General features: G+C 36.8%; 1 protein-coding gene across 3 annotated transcripts in view; it reads left to right on the forward strand.

Moving 5' to 3' along the window:
• Rabgap1l (RAB GTPase activating protein 1-like) overlaps nt 1-12,631 on the forward strand; it is a 598,504-nt gene that overhangs the window by 35,298 nt on the left and 550,575 nt on the right. For 2 of the 3 annotated variants that reach the window (XM_005374884.2, XM_005374887.2), the window contains exon 2: nt 10,849-11,029. In XM_005374884.2, the coding sequence (XP_005374941.1) occupies nt 10,862-11,029 (168 nt within the window). In that variant the 5' untranslated portion in view covers nt 10,849-10,861. The remainder of the gene's footprint in view (nt 1-10,848; nt 11,030-12,631) is intronic. The other variant, XM_005374886.2, reaches the window with a different exon arrangement.

Raw genomic sequence — 12,631 nt, forward strand, 5'->3', positions numbered from 1 at the left:
CAAGGAGATCATTGTAGTTGGAGTCGAGTGAACAAGGGAGAGAATTGTAGGAGATAGGTTATAGTGGTGAGGTCAAGTGGGGTAGGCTCAGTAGGGAGGAGGGGTACTCTGAGTAATGCCAGGCATGTAATATTTTGGAAGGTTAGTTGACTTTTATTCTAAGTGAAATAGAGGACATATTGGAGGAGTTTAATTAGAGAAGTGATAGAAACTGAATTAAAGGAACCATTCTGATTGCTTATTTTGGAAATAGACCAGTGAGAGTAAGTAAACAGACTGTTTCAGGAGTTTGAAAATAACCTAGATAAGAGGTGATGGTGTTCAGGACTGGGTAGTGGCGGCAGAGGTGGTAAGAAACAGGAATTTTTTTGGATGGAATTTGAAGGTAGAGCCAAAGGAATATTTGGTGATTGCAAATAAAAGGGGTGTATATATGGTTGGATGTAAGAGAAGAGGAAGGAGAGAGCCCGTGTGGTGTGTGTGTGTGTGTGTGTGTGTGTGTGTGTGTGTGTGTGTGTGTACGTACATGTATGCTTGAGGGTGATGGAGGAAAGAAAGAGAGAGAGGAGTGGTACTACTCTGGTGGGTTTTTGTCCAGGATAGCTAGAAGGGCAGAGCTGCCATTAACTGAGGAGAGGTCTGCAGGAAGGTACTATCTGAAACCATACTGCCTTCTGCAACCTATTTGTATCTTTTTTCTACCCTAAAATTATATTAGAACTTCTTAGAAACCCAATTTAAATTACCTTGTTAAAAAAGCTTCTTTTGGAAGGATATGTCATAGAATTAAACATGGTGGATTTGTGAAGACTTCAGACAAAGCCCTAGACGTGGTTGAAACTGGCTTAGTGTATAGCAGTCTTCTTATGCAGAAAAACATGGTAGTCACTGACAATTCACAGTTTATATAAGATTCTACTATAAGAGAGACACAATCATGATGATTGCTCTAATTACCAGACCAAAAACTGTAGGACTTGGGTAAATTGTTCTAGCTTAGGGTACCTTTGTGGACAGATGTTTGGCCATGGGTTTGAGGTTTCTTTAGAAATCACATGATTTGATTTGAGGCAAGGCTTATTCCTAGGAAAAAGGTTTGGGGATTATTACCGGACAAGTAAAAATAGGTATCCATTAAAATGATATGAATTAATAAAGATCTTTTGTTCCCTTTTCAGAGTCAGAGACATACTTTCATACATACTCATGTAGATTTTGCCTTGGAACTAGAACAGTGGATAGACTGTTTAATAAATAGAAGTCATAGTAATTTTTTCCTGCACTGGCTTAGTTCTGCAAAGCACAGAAGACTTTCAGTTGGCAAATGTTCTACATTAGTTATGTCTATTTTCTTGTTGTTAAAACTTTTCACTTTGTAGTGAGTATACTGTACTCATTCTAATTCCTATGCCTCATAGTTCTCCCAACCTATCTAGTTTTCACACACATATTTTTAGGCTATTTTAGTTCAAGTGCCACTTGAAAATGAATGGGTGTAACACATAGTCTAAAAGCAAGAAGCAGGCTAACTCCATTTGGTAGAAGGAAATTAGATCATGTGCATTATAGTTTTATACTTTTTTTTTTTTTTTTTGTTTTTTTGAGACTGGGTCTTGCTATGCAGTTGAGGCTGGCCTTGAACTCACTGATGTATCCCAGGCTGACCTCAAACTCACAAGGGTCCTCCTGCCTCAGCCTCCTGAGTGCTGGGATTACAGATGTGCTCCACCATGCCCAGCAGTTTTATACTTCAAATGTGTTTTGTTTTTTTTTTTTTTTTGGGAAGAAAATAGCTTCCAGCTAGAGATTGGTGAATGTTGTTATGCTCTTTCTAGTATGTGTGTGAAAATTATAGTTTTAGGCACCCAGAGGAGGTGTCCATTTAGATATCATCATTGCTCATTCAGTAAAAATTATTATGGCACTAAAATAAAAATTAAAAGTTATTTCAGGTAGTAGAATTAGTAGAATTGCTATAGGTGTGGGGTATAAATGTGTCTTTAAATGAGTCAGTTCAATCAAAATACTTATTGAGCTCCTTTGGGTTCTGAGTAGTGGGGACGGGGTTAGATAGAGGAAAGGCGGGTGGCACATACCAGATTTCCCATAGTACTGATGAGATTTCTGTCCCTTATTTCACATGCCATTGAGAGGCCCTGAGAATGAAAATGTGTATGTCTAGATTACATTCCCAGCATTGCTTTTATTCACTCAAAGAGATATAAAAATGCTTTGGCAGAATTTGTATTCTGAATTTTGTATTTTGAGGGAACAGCTTTCAAAATGTATTTAAATGTAATTTTGTTTTTATGCACTGCTCTGTTGTACATGCTGAGTTGAAATTTGATGTACTAGTTTTGAATTCATGAAACAATGAGCTCTGTAGTATTTTAAAAACGTCAGAATTTTCCAACTGCTGCTTCTTTTGATCTGAAATAATAGATTGCCATCTCTATAGAGAAAGTTAGTGTTTTGCTGTAACGCATCGCTGCATAATAGTAGACTTAGTAAATTATATTGTGGGTTGATGTGTTGGAAAGTAGGTCAGGAACTGACTGGATCCTTTTCTCTCTATACATAGAGTAAGATTAAGAATAAATTACTGTAAGATTCATTCAGTCCACCCTCCTGTTGGATGCTGCCATCTAGCCTTCTCTAGCCAAATAATTATCTTGTTTATTATAAAGCTGTATTTATTGAGGCCATACTGTTTGTAGGCATTGTGGTAGGGAGGGGTATGTTGGAAATTAAAATAAAAATAGACATGGTCCCTGCTGTAGTGCATATATAGTTCGGTGGTGTGCCTATGCAGTTGAATGCTCAGTGAGATGCTCCATCAGTTCAGTGAGTTTTTTGAATCTTAAGTTGGGAAAAATTGACACCTTACAATATAATTTTTCCACTCAATAAAGACTGAATATTTCCCCATTTACTTAGATCTTTTTTTTCTCAGTGTTTTGTAGATTCCTATTTACAGATACGATACCTATTTTTTTTTTTTTTTTTTCTGGTACCGGGAATTGAACTCATGACGTTGCGCTTGCCAGGCAGGCACTGTGCCACTGAGCTAAATCTCCAGCCCCGATACCTATTTTGTTCGATTTATACCTGCTTAAGTTTTCCTCTTCTGTTATAAAGGGGATTAATTTTTAAGTTTCAGATTCCAATTGTTTATTGTATGTAGGAAAGACATTGACTTTTGTATATTGACCTTGATTTCTGTGACCTTCCTATACTTGCTTATTCTAGTTTTCTTTTTAAAAGATTCTTCAGTATTTTCTACTTTGACAGTCATGTAACCTGCACAGTTTAATTTCTTCTTTCCTAATCTTTACACCTTTTATATCTTATGATGAGTCATACTGGTAAGAGAATGCATCCTTGCACTGGTCCTAATTTTAAGGGGAATGTATCCAGTCTTTCACAATAAAGTAGGTTATGAACCTATAGGTTTTAAAATTTTATCAGATTGAAGAATTTCTCAACTGCTAGTTTGCCGAGAGTTTTTATGAATAGGCATTGGATTTTTTTGTCATGTATTTTCTACATCAACTGACATGATTGAGTTGACACAGTCAGACTTTTTCTTTAGTTGTTGATATGTTTGGTTACATTGATTACTTTTTAAATGTTAAGCCAGCCTTGTATACCTAATATAATTCTTTTTATACATTGTTGGATGTGGTTTTCTAACATTGTCTTAAGGGCTTTTGTTTCTGTGTTGCTAGAGATATTAATTTATAGTTTTATTGTAATCTGTTTGGTACTTTTAGGGTATTGTACTCACAAAATTAGTTTGGCAGGGTTCCTTGTATTTTCTGGAAGAGATCTTAGAGAATTGATGTTAATTCTTCCTTAAAAGTTTGGTGGACCTTACCAGTAAGGTCATCGTTGTTTGATGCTTTCTTTTTTGGAAGGTTATATACAATGAAAAATACATGCAAGCCATGAGATACTATCTTTTGTTCCTTTCTGGTACTAGGAAGTAACCCTAGGGAGTGATCTTAGGGCCTTCTCACTGACCTACACCTCCCAATCTTTTTTATTATCACTGTTATTACTGCTTTTATAGATTTTTGAGACAGGATCTTACAAATTTGCTAAATTGCTTAAACTGTGCTCAAATTTACAATCCTGCCATAGCCTCTGAGAGTGCTGGGATTATAGGTGTGCACCACCATCCCTGGCTAACATCACTTTTTAATGTGAAACACAATTTACTCAAGAGACAAACTGCTCTCGTGGAGGTGATTAACATCATGTGGCATTTTAAGTGAACATTTGCAATATAAATTCTCTGCAGAAGTAAAGAGAAGTTGGCTATGAGATTATTATAGTAGTACAGTATGTAGTATGAGTGATCATTTTATGCAATTAAAGCTTTGGATATGTGGGCCTTTGGGGGATAATTAAGATAGAAATTATAACAATACTTCTTTCTTCTTCCCCCCCGTTTCTTCATTTTCCCATCTCTTTTTTCTCTTCTTTTTTTTTTTGTTTTTGTTTTTCTCTGGTACCAGAAATCAAACTCACGACCTTGCACTTGCCAGGCAGGCGCTGTACCACTGAGCTAAATCTCCAGGCCCCTTTTTTCTCTTCTTGAAAAGGTATTTCTAGGTCTTATGATTCATTTGCAAAATTTTTCTTTTCCTTTTTTTTGTGTTTCTTTTTGAGACAGGGTCTCACTGTGCAGTTCAGGCTGGCCTCGAGCTCACTTTTTAGCCCAGGCTGGTTTTCGACTTGCAATGATCCTTCTGCCTCAGCCTCCTGAGTGCTGGGATTATTTTTTCAAATTTTATTAATAATTTAATAATTAAACTTCTCTTTACTTCTGCAGAGAATTTATATTGCAAATGTTCACTTAAATGTTCACTTAATAAATTTAATAATTTTATTATTATTTTTTCAAATTTTTACAAATGTCAAAAAAATCCATCTGGGTTGGTGGTATGTGCCTGTAATCCCTACACTTGCGAGACAGAGGCAGGAGGATTGCTGCGCATTTGAGGCTAGCCTGGGTTACGTAGTGAGTTTGAGGCCAACCTGGATTATGTGTCAAGACCTGTGTCAAAAAAAAAAAAATCAACATATTGATAGGCCCATACTTTTCAAACTTAATCTGGTTTGTTCAAGGATCAGCTGTACTTTTAACATTTCATTCAGGGCAGGTCTGCTAGCAATTAATTTCCTTGGTTTTTGCTTGCTTTTGAGAGTCTTTATCTCTCAATTTCATATCAGGATTTAGAATTCTGGATTAGTTATTTTTTCCTTGTAACACTTTCATGAAAGGTTTATACATTTTCTTGTGATTCTGTGGTTTCTGATGAAAAGTACATTTTACTACTTGTGTTGGTTACTTTTCTCTCATTGCTGAGACAAAATACCTGATACCTGGAATTAAGGAAAGAAAAGTTTATTTAGCTCACAGTGTGAGGAGGTTTCAGTCTGTACTCAGCTGGCTCCAAGGCACATGACAGAGGGCAACAGTTCATGGCAGCGGAAAACAGCAAAAGCAGCAAGAGCAAAAGGGAGGAGCAGGAGGGAGCAAGCCTGTTTCCCTCCCTTTTTTTGTATGCAGGCTGCTCACCCTAGGGTGGCTGTAGTACTCACACCCATAATCTCAGCATGGGACCATGACTCAATCATAAACTCTAGAAGCCCACCCCATGACTGCATGAGGCTTTGGGGGGTACTTCTAGACACAAACCATGACCCTACTTTGTTGTGTTCCATGATGGGTAAGGTATTTTCTCCCATCTTTAAAGATTTTTCTTTATGATTTTGTGCAGTTTGAATGTGACATACCTAGGTACATTTTCTCTGTCATATTTATTGTTTTTTGATGTTTTCTAAGTTTCCTGGCCCTGTGGTTTGTTGTCTTATCAGTAATTATGGAAGCATCTTGGCATAGTTTTAGTATCTGTTTTTCTCTGTACTACCTTTCAAGGTATATGTATGGTCTACATGCAGATATTTTCCCATAGTTCTTGGATGTTCTGTTTTTTTTCATTCTCTGAAGCTTAAATATGATATGCCTAGGTGCATCTCTTCCTGAGTCTATATATCATTTGGGGTATTTTCTGAGTTTCCTTCTACTTATGGTGTGGTGTCTCATTAATTTGGGGGAAATTTTGGCTATTATTACTTTAACTATTTCACTCTCTACTCTTTTTCTTCTCCTTTTCTAACTCCAGTTCTATATATGTTACCCTTTTGATATTGTCCCAAGGTCTTAGTTCCTCCTCCTCCTCTCTCAGTTTGGCTACTTTCTGTTGACTTATCTTCAAGTTGACAGTTTCCCTCTTCAGCAGTGTTGTCCACTGATGAGCCCTGAGCCCCTGCAAGGTATTTATTTCTGTTACTATGGTTTTTAAAATTTTGTTAAACTGTTTCTTAGTTTCTGTTACTCTGCTTATGGTACTCATATTCTTTAATGCATTGTATTTTTCCCATTAGAGCCTTTAACATATTAATCACTGTTATTTTCGCTATTTAAATTCCCTGCCTGCTAGTTTTGACAACTGTGTTACAGCAGTCTGGTTCTGATGATTGCTTTGTCTTTTCAGACTTTTAAAACATTGTTTTTTATAATGCTTCGTAATTATCACTGAAAGCTGGGCATGTTGTTAATAGGAACTGAGGTGAGTAGCTCTTCAGTTTGAGAATATCATTCTCATAAGTTGGGTCCTATTTAGTGTTTGCCGTAGTTACAGGTGCTAGAGGTTTCAGTTCTTCTAATGTCTTTGGGTTTCTCTGAGTACTCCTCCTTGGAGACTTTGTGGCTTGCAATTCTTAAGGCTTTATCATTTTAAAGCTTGTTTGTGTGATAGTAAGTGTTATGCATGTATGTTTATGTGTGTGTCAGGAATGTGACAGTCTATAATTTTTATTAAATTTCAGTCTTTCAGTGGGCCTGTGTCCTGTAGTTGTGACCATTTCAGGTATTTCTTCAGTGCAGTAGGATTTGTTCTTCCAGCCTCCTACTTCCTGAATTCGTTGCCGTACCCCCAATCTATTTTCTTGAAGCTTTGATCTCTTTTGCCTCTTACCTACATGCTTTCTCTGTGTCTTGGTTACTTTTGTCTCATTGCTGAGACAAAATGCCTGGCACTCAAAATTAAGGAAGGAAAGGTTTATTTAGCTAACAGTTTGTGGAAGTTTCAGTCCACACTCAGCTGGCTCCAAAGCAGACTGGCACATGGCAGAGGGCAGCAGTTCATGGTGGCAGAAAACAGCAAAAACAAGAACAAAAGGGGGGAGCAGTAGTGGAAAGAGCAGGCCTCTTTCCCTCCCTTATATTGTATGCAAGCTACCTGCCCCGGGCGGGTGTAGCCCTCATCCATAATCCCAGCATTGGACCATGGATCAGTCAAAAACTCTAGAGGCCCCCCCCACCATGACTGCATGAGGCTTTGATGCGGGGCATCTAGATACAAACCATACCACTCTGCTCAGGCTGGAGAGGACTGGTACGGGAGGAAGTTCTTCCCATAAATTGGGATAAGGCTGTATAAAGGTTTTTCTCCTGAATAATAGGCCTTTGTTACAGAGAAAGTTCTTGCTATAGTCTTTTTCCTCTTTACCTGCTAGAGTTGAATTTTCACTGTTAGAACCTGGTGAGTTTCCTGGAGGCAAAGTTATTCAAAAAAGGACAGCCCCCTTGTCTGGTGAGTTCCTGTTCTTAGGCTGTTCTCCACTTTGTATCCATCACATTGAGCACCTACCAGAATGTTAGGGCACTAGTAGCTTCTGCTTCAGATAAATAGATCTCAGTTGCTGTATTTCTGTGTAAGAAAGGGGCTTATTTAGACAGTTTGGCATCGTTTTTCTTTTTGTATCTCATGTTATGTCACTATCTATAATCTAGTATGGCCTCCTTTCTGTTACTTAGGAAGTCTTTTCTTGTATCTGGGCCTTTGCATTGGTATTTCTGTGCTTGAGGCTCTTTCCTGCTAATTCTTTCCAACACTGACTCATTCTTAGTAAACCTGAGTATCAAATAGGCCTGTATTACCTATTGGCTTCTCTTCATTTTTGGATTGTAGTACATGATCCTGATTTACTATCTTCTGTATTTTCTGTCTCTTCCATTAGAATGTTAGCTTTAGGAGGACACAGACTACAGTGGCTTAACTCACAAGGAGGATTTCTGATGTATAGTAGGGACTTATTAAGTATGTGTTGAATTCATGAATGACAATTGGTAACTGAAGGCACCAACAATATAAAGATTGAGAAACTAGAACTAAGACCCTAACATGGGGAAAAATTTGCTGCAGTTCATGAGCTATAATAAGAAAGTGGCAGGGACGAAGGTATATTGGGCATAGTAAGTTGTGGCAGATAGTTTGGATTTTGTTTGAATTGTAATGAAAAGGTTATAGTATGGAGTTTTACTTCCACCTAGTCTGTTTCTCCAAATTTTGGAGCGGGGGCAGGCCTGTGAAGAGTAGATTGAGGGGGTGGAGATTGGCATTTGTAGTACATAAAAACATTATTTGAATTAGCTGGTAGTAGAGGGCATGATAGAAAACGGATAGATATGGGGTTTATTTTGAAGTGGCACTGACCATGACTTGCTTATGTCAGGAGTGGAAAAAGTGAAGGTGAATAAAGGATAATATCCAAGCTTTTTTATTTGAGTAACTTAGGGAAAGATTGTGTTATTTACTGAAATGGGAAATACAAATGGGAAGATAGGAGATATTAGACATACAATTTTGGTCAAATTTTGCTTTAGATACTGTTAAGACTTTTATTTGGAAATGTCAGGTAGAGAATTGGATTTTCAGTACATTGAAGGGGGAGACATTTGAATTGGGATAAAAATTTGGGAGACTGTTAGACATACCCAAATTTGCCATTTTAGTCCATGACAGTGAAAGGTATTGCTTAGTTTATGGCAAGGGAGAAGAACTTCCAGCATTTAGAAGTCATGTGAAGGAGCTGTGACCCGAGGATTTGGAGAAGGATATGCTGCAGAAAGACATCTGAGTTGTGTGGCACATTGGCAATCAAAGATTCATGGTGCAGTCTAGTGGAATACACACCTGGCTGGCTAACACATGGTGCATTTCTGGAGACATATAACTTGCAGAGTGGGAAAAACCTTGACAGTCCGGAAAGATAGAAGGCTTTTAAGAAAGAAAGATATTGTCATGTATAACAAATAAATGATGAAGATATTTTTGGGAATTTTGATTTTTAATACACTTGGAAAGTGTGTTTTAAAAGTGTAAGTTGAAGTTGAAAATAAGTATTTCGGCTAAGAGCAATGTTGTTAGTGTCACCTACTGGCAAAATGGAATATTGCAGTCTTATTTATATGTGGAAAAGACATTTATAATGGAAAGACACCTCTCCCCTTTCCTGGGTGATTTTATGCATCTCCCATATGTGAGCTCCAGTATAGCAGTCTACCCATCTGCCTTAGTTGTGTAACCCTAGGGCTGTGTGCAGTGTCTGTTCCATAGGATTTATCTTCAGCCAAAATTATTTGTATGAATATATGAACCTCTGGAAAGGGTAAAGGTATTGAATATTTGTGGGGATAAAGCACAAAATAGAATTGTATTTGATTCCTGTTAAAGCTTGTACGTAGATGTTCCCCAAAAGCCTCATGCAGTGATAGGTGGGGCTTTTTCAGAAATGGCTGGATCTGGAGTGTGTGATACTGAGATAAAGGGTGTGTGATTACTGATAAGAACAGATACTGCATTTGATCTTAGCCAAAAGGCCAAGAAGTGATAGGGTGTGTGATTACTAAATTAGCCCACTGATTGGTTTGGGATAGTTCTGAGTGTGAATAATGGGAAGACCCACCCTAGGTGTGAGTGCTACCCACTGTAAGGCCCTGTAACCTGTATAGAATAGAAAGGGACAGAAAGAGGGCTGTGGGGGTTGCTTATTGCTTGCTACTTCACCACTGTCTGCCTTCTGCCTGCCCTGCTTTGCCATGGGCTTTTGCTCTTCTGTGATGCCCTCTGCTGTGTACCACCCTGTATTGAAGCCAGCCAACTATGAACTGAAACCACTAAAAACTGTGAGCCAAATAAACCTTTCCTCCTTTAACTTTAGGTGTCAGGTATTTTGTCTCAGCAATGAGAAAAAGTAGTAAGACAATTACTGGAATGTTTTTTTCTATGGGGAAATGTGTGCCCCATTTTGTGCTGTTAACATATCTGGAAAAGAAAAGGTAGACTCCAGGGTGTTGAATTAGTCAGTCAACTTAAGTGACCCAGAAAAAATACTTAAAGGTGTAATACTTGGTGTTGAGAAGATAAGATTTTTGAAAATACTTGGATTTAATAAAGTAATTGAGTTTTTGTAAAGAAATTGTTAAACTTTTTTTGAGACACAGTCTTGCTATGTTGCCCAAAGACCGTCTTGCCTCATTCTCCCAAGTATTTGGGGATACAGGAGGATACCAGTGCACCCAGCTGAATGTGCGTGTGTGTGTGTGTGTGTGTGTGTGCGCGCGTGTGCGCGTGCACGCACGCACTTGTGTGTGAATTTGTAGGTGTTTCTAGTATCATGATTAATTATTTCATCATTCAAAAGAGCAAAAACAATATTTTAAAGAGAAATAAGTGAGCTAGGTAGAGGTACATCTGTTTGGTTGATTTGTGTGTTTTTCTGGGAACAATATGGTTCTTTCAGTCTGGAAGCTCAGAGTGAAAGAGTGCATTTCCATCATGTGGCCCAGTCCAAGGAGGTAGCCTTTCTTAATTTTGAAATCATCATCTAGCAAATAGGATTCTTCATATGAACCATTTTTAAAGCTTCATTAGTTTATGTTTTTAATTAGTATATGTTTTAACCCATTTTTCTGTTTTTTAATCCTTGTAGTTTTGCCAGGTGGATGTGGGAGAGAGAAGTTTGCAGAACTGAAATGGAGGTCAGAGCTTCATTACAGAAGGTTAGCGGGTCATCTGATTCTGTGGCTGCAATGAACAGTGAAGGATTTGTTTTCGTTTCTCAGCAAGCAGATGATACTTCTACAAAAGATGATGAAAAACCTCAACTGAAGGTATCTTTTTCTTTTCTAATGTGGCACTATGTTTATTTTTTGTTTTAAACTATTTGAAACTTAGGAGATGTATAAAGATTTTAAGTTTTCTCTAAAATAAAATCCATGTTTGATATATCTAGAGGCTGAATATTTGGTTTGACTGTTTTTAAAGTTTCTTTTGATGATTTATCTTTTAGCTTGGAATTTTAGAAGGTAGAAATAGAAAGGAAAATAAGAAAGGGCAATTGCCTAATTAAGCTTAATTGTCAAATCTTACATAATTTTATCTGACTTTTTTCCTCTTCTGGGATTTAGAAGTTAATTATATAAAAGTTATATTTCTCTTTCACTTCAGATACTTTCTTTCCATTATGAGTTTTATATTTTAAATCATCTGGTAACACTCTGTTAGGTGATTTCACAGTTGACTTTTGTCTACATATTTTTAAAGTATGTATCTTATATTTTTGGCAGAAGAATTTTCATTTGGATATGATCTTTTTTTCATTTTTGGGTTGTTTTTCCTAATTCAGAGAAAAAGAAGCAAGAAAACCCAAGTATATGTGCACAAGAATTGTATAACTGTCCTATAGAAACAGGAATAGAAAAATTATTCAAAAAATGCTGTGGTTTTTTGTGTATGACTTTTATATTAAATATATGATATTAACATTATGTTAACTGATATTAATATATTGATACAATAAAATGTGTTACAAAAATGAGATTATTAAATACCTATTTTATATTGGAAATGCATAGTCTTATTGTTTTATTCAAATGATCAATGGCTTTATTTGAGATATCTGCATTTTAGCATTATTGTGTTTAAATCATTTATTTACTGAGGCTTTGTGCCACAGCTGCTTTTAAAAAAGTTAAGTCAACCTTGTGTTTTTTATTTTTATTTTTTTTTTTGGTACAGGGAATTGAACTCAGGACCTTGTGCTTGCCAGGCAAGCACTGTGCTGCTGAGCTGTGTATATTCCTGGCCCTGCTTTTTTTAATTTTAAAAAAATTTGTTTTGATACAGGGTCTCACTACGTTGTTCAGCCTGATTTTGAATTCAGGGCAATCCTGGGAATTACAAGTGTGTACCACCATGCCTGGCTAAGTCAATTTGAATTTATGGGCCAAGCATAGTGGTGAATGCCTGTAACGTAGCACTTAAAAGCTGAGACCGGAGGATGGCTATGAGTTGAAGGCCAGCCTGGTTGCAAAGGCAGTTCAAAGCTAGTCTGAACTATATAATGAAACCCTATCTCAGATAGCCGAAAAAAGGAAATTAACAGTGTTCCCCTTGTCAGCTAGCAAACATGCATAAAGAAATTGGTCATATATTTATAATATAATGGCAAAAAACCTTTTAAATGATATTCACAGTAGACCTGACTCAAGCTTAGTTGATTTTTTTACCCTTTAAAACACATAAATTTAAAATTATCTGATTTTTAGGATATATTTCTAAGAAAAAAATCTCTGTAAATAAGATATTTCAAATGTAATTGGAAACTACCTGAAGTGTTTTATGAAGAATCTTTTTGTGATGCTAATAATTTTATGCTTCAGTTGTTTGTTTTTTTTTTTTTTTTTGGTTTTTCTCCAGTACTGGGAACCGAA

Source organism: Chinchilla lanigera, unplaced genomic scaffold, assembly GCF_000276665.1.
Source record: "Chinchilla lanigera isolate Chin_1 unplaced genomic scaffold, ChiLan1.0 scaffold00005, whole genome shotgun sequence".
Lineage (NCBI taxonomy): Eukaryota > Metazoa > Chordata > Mammalia > Rodentia > Chinchillidae > Chinchilla > Chinchilla lanigera.